Raw genomic sequence first — 1,531 nt, 5'->3', positions numbered from 1 at the left:
GTGCTGTTCGGCCCACTTTCAGGCCCACTTTCAGGCCCACTTTCAGGCCCACATTCAGGCCCACTTCCAGGCCCACTTTCAGGCCCACTTCCAGGACCACTTTCAGGCCCACTTCCAGGCCCACTTTCAGGCCCACATTCAGGCCCACTTCCAGGTCCACTTCCAGGCCCACTTCCAGGCCCACATTCAGGCCCACTTCCAGGCCCACATTCAGGCCCACATTCAGGCCCACTTCCAGGCCCACTTTCAGGCCCACTTCCAGGCCCACATTCAGGCCCACTTCCAGGCCCACTTCCAGGCCCACTTCCAGGCCCACTTTCAGGCCCACTTTCAGGCCCACTTTCAGGCCCACTTCCAGGCCCACTTTCAGGCCCACTTCCAGGCCCACATTCAGGCCCACTTCCACGCCCACATTCAGGCCCACTTCCAGGCCCACTTCCAGGCCCACTTTCAGGCCCACATTCAGGCCCACTTTCAGGCCCACTTTCAGGCCCACTTTCAGGCCCACTTTCAGGAATAAACATAAACTAAAGTGCATTATCCACAGGAAGCGTAGAGGGAATGTACAGGTTACATAATGATCACATTGCACATCATAGCAGGAAGTGAGTCACAGGGATGGATCAGTGTCACTGGGTTTGACAATGACCTGAGGAGCCTGCAGGTCGACAGGAAGACACACACACACACACACACACACACACACCATACACACACACCATAAACACACACCATACACACCATACACACACACACCATACACACACACACACACACACACACACACCATACACACACACACGCACACACGCACACACACACACACACACACACACACACACACACACACACACACACACACACACACACACACACACACACACACACACACACACACACACACACACACACACACACACACCATACACACACACACACACACACACACACACACACACACACACACACACCATACACGTCCAGGGAAAATGAAGGCATTGTGTTTTGGAGAGAAACCCACAATTACTATGGCCTTTTAAGAAGCTTCAACTACCATGTAAATGAATTGCTCCCAAAGTGAATGCAGAAAACTATAAATTTCTGGCCCCATTGATACAAAAACAAAACAAAAAGATATTTGTGCAAAACAAAATCAAGGATATTTAATATTTTCAAAGAGGCCAAATGTAATCCTCTGATGTATCTGTCTGCAGTTCTGGACATCTGCTGAACTGAAAGGTGAACCTGCATCCTGTGTGTTGGATCTGTGAGGGCAATTTATAGCAAATGCTACAACCACACGGCACAAGATAACAGTTGTGGGCCGTGAGAAAATATATATCCTAACTTAAAGATGAGACAACAACCTGGTTTAGATAATATTAAGGTCCCATTGTCCCCCTCAGATAATACGTATCTCTTCTATAGCTAATGCAGTCACAGACCTCAGGCGTTCCTGTGCAATTACTGTTTGAAGCAATTACCTTTTCAAAGCTACTCCAACCACAGGGAAAAATGCCTAATTTACTAT

General features: G+C 48.9%; 1 protein-coding gene across 1 annotated transcript in view; it reads right to left on the bottom strand.

Moving 5' to 3' along the window:
- Positions 1–538, bottom strand: part of LOC139392974 (uncharacterized) — a 543-nt gene extending 5 nt beyond the window's left edge. Inside the window, exon 1 of the mRNA XM_071141281.1 lies at positions 1–538. This exon is cut by the window's left edge and continues 5 nt beyond it. Within this exon, the coding sequence (XP_070997382.1) occupies positions 1–538 (538 nt within the window).
- Between the last annotated feature and the right edge of the window lie 993 nt (positions 539–1,531).

This window comes from Oncorhynchus clarkii, chromosome 33, assembly GCF_045791955.1.
Source record: "Oncorhynchus clarkii lewisi isolate Uvic-CL-2024 chromosome 33, UVic_Ocla_1.0, whole genome shotgun sequence".
Classification (NCBI taxonomy): Eukaryota; Metazoa; Chordata; class Actinopteri; order Salmoniformes; family Salmonidae; genus Oncorhynchus; species Oncorhynchus clarkii.
This window is presented reverse-complemented; position numbering and strand designations above follow the sequence as displayed.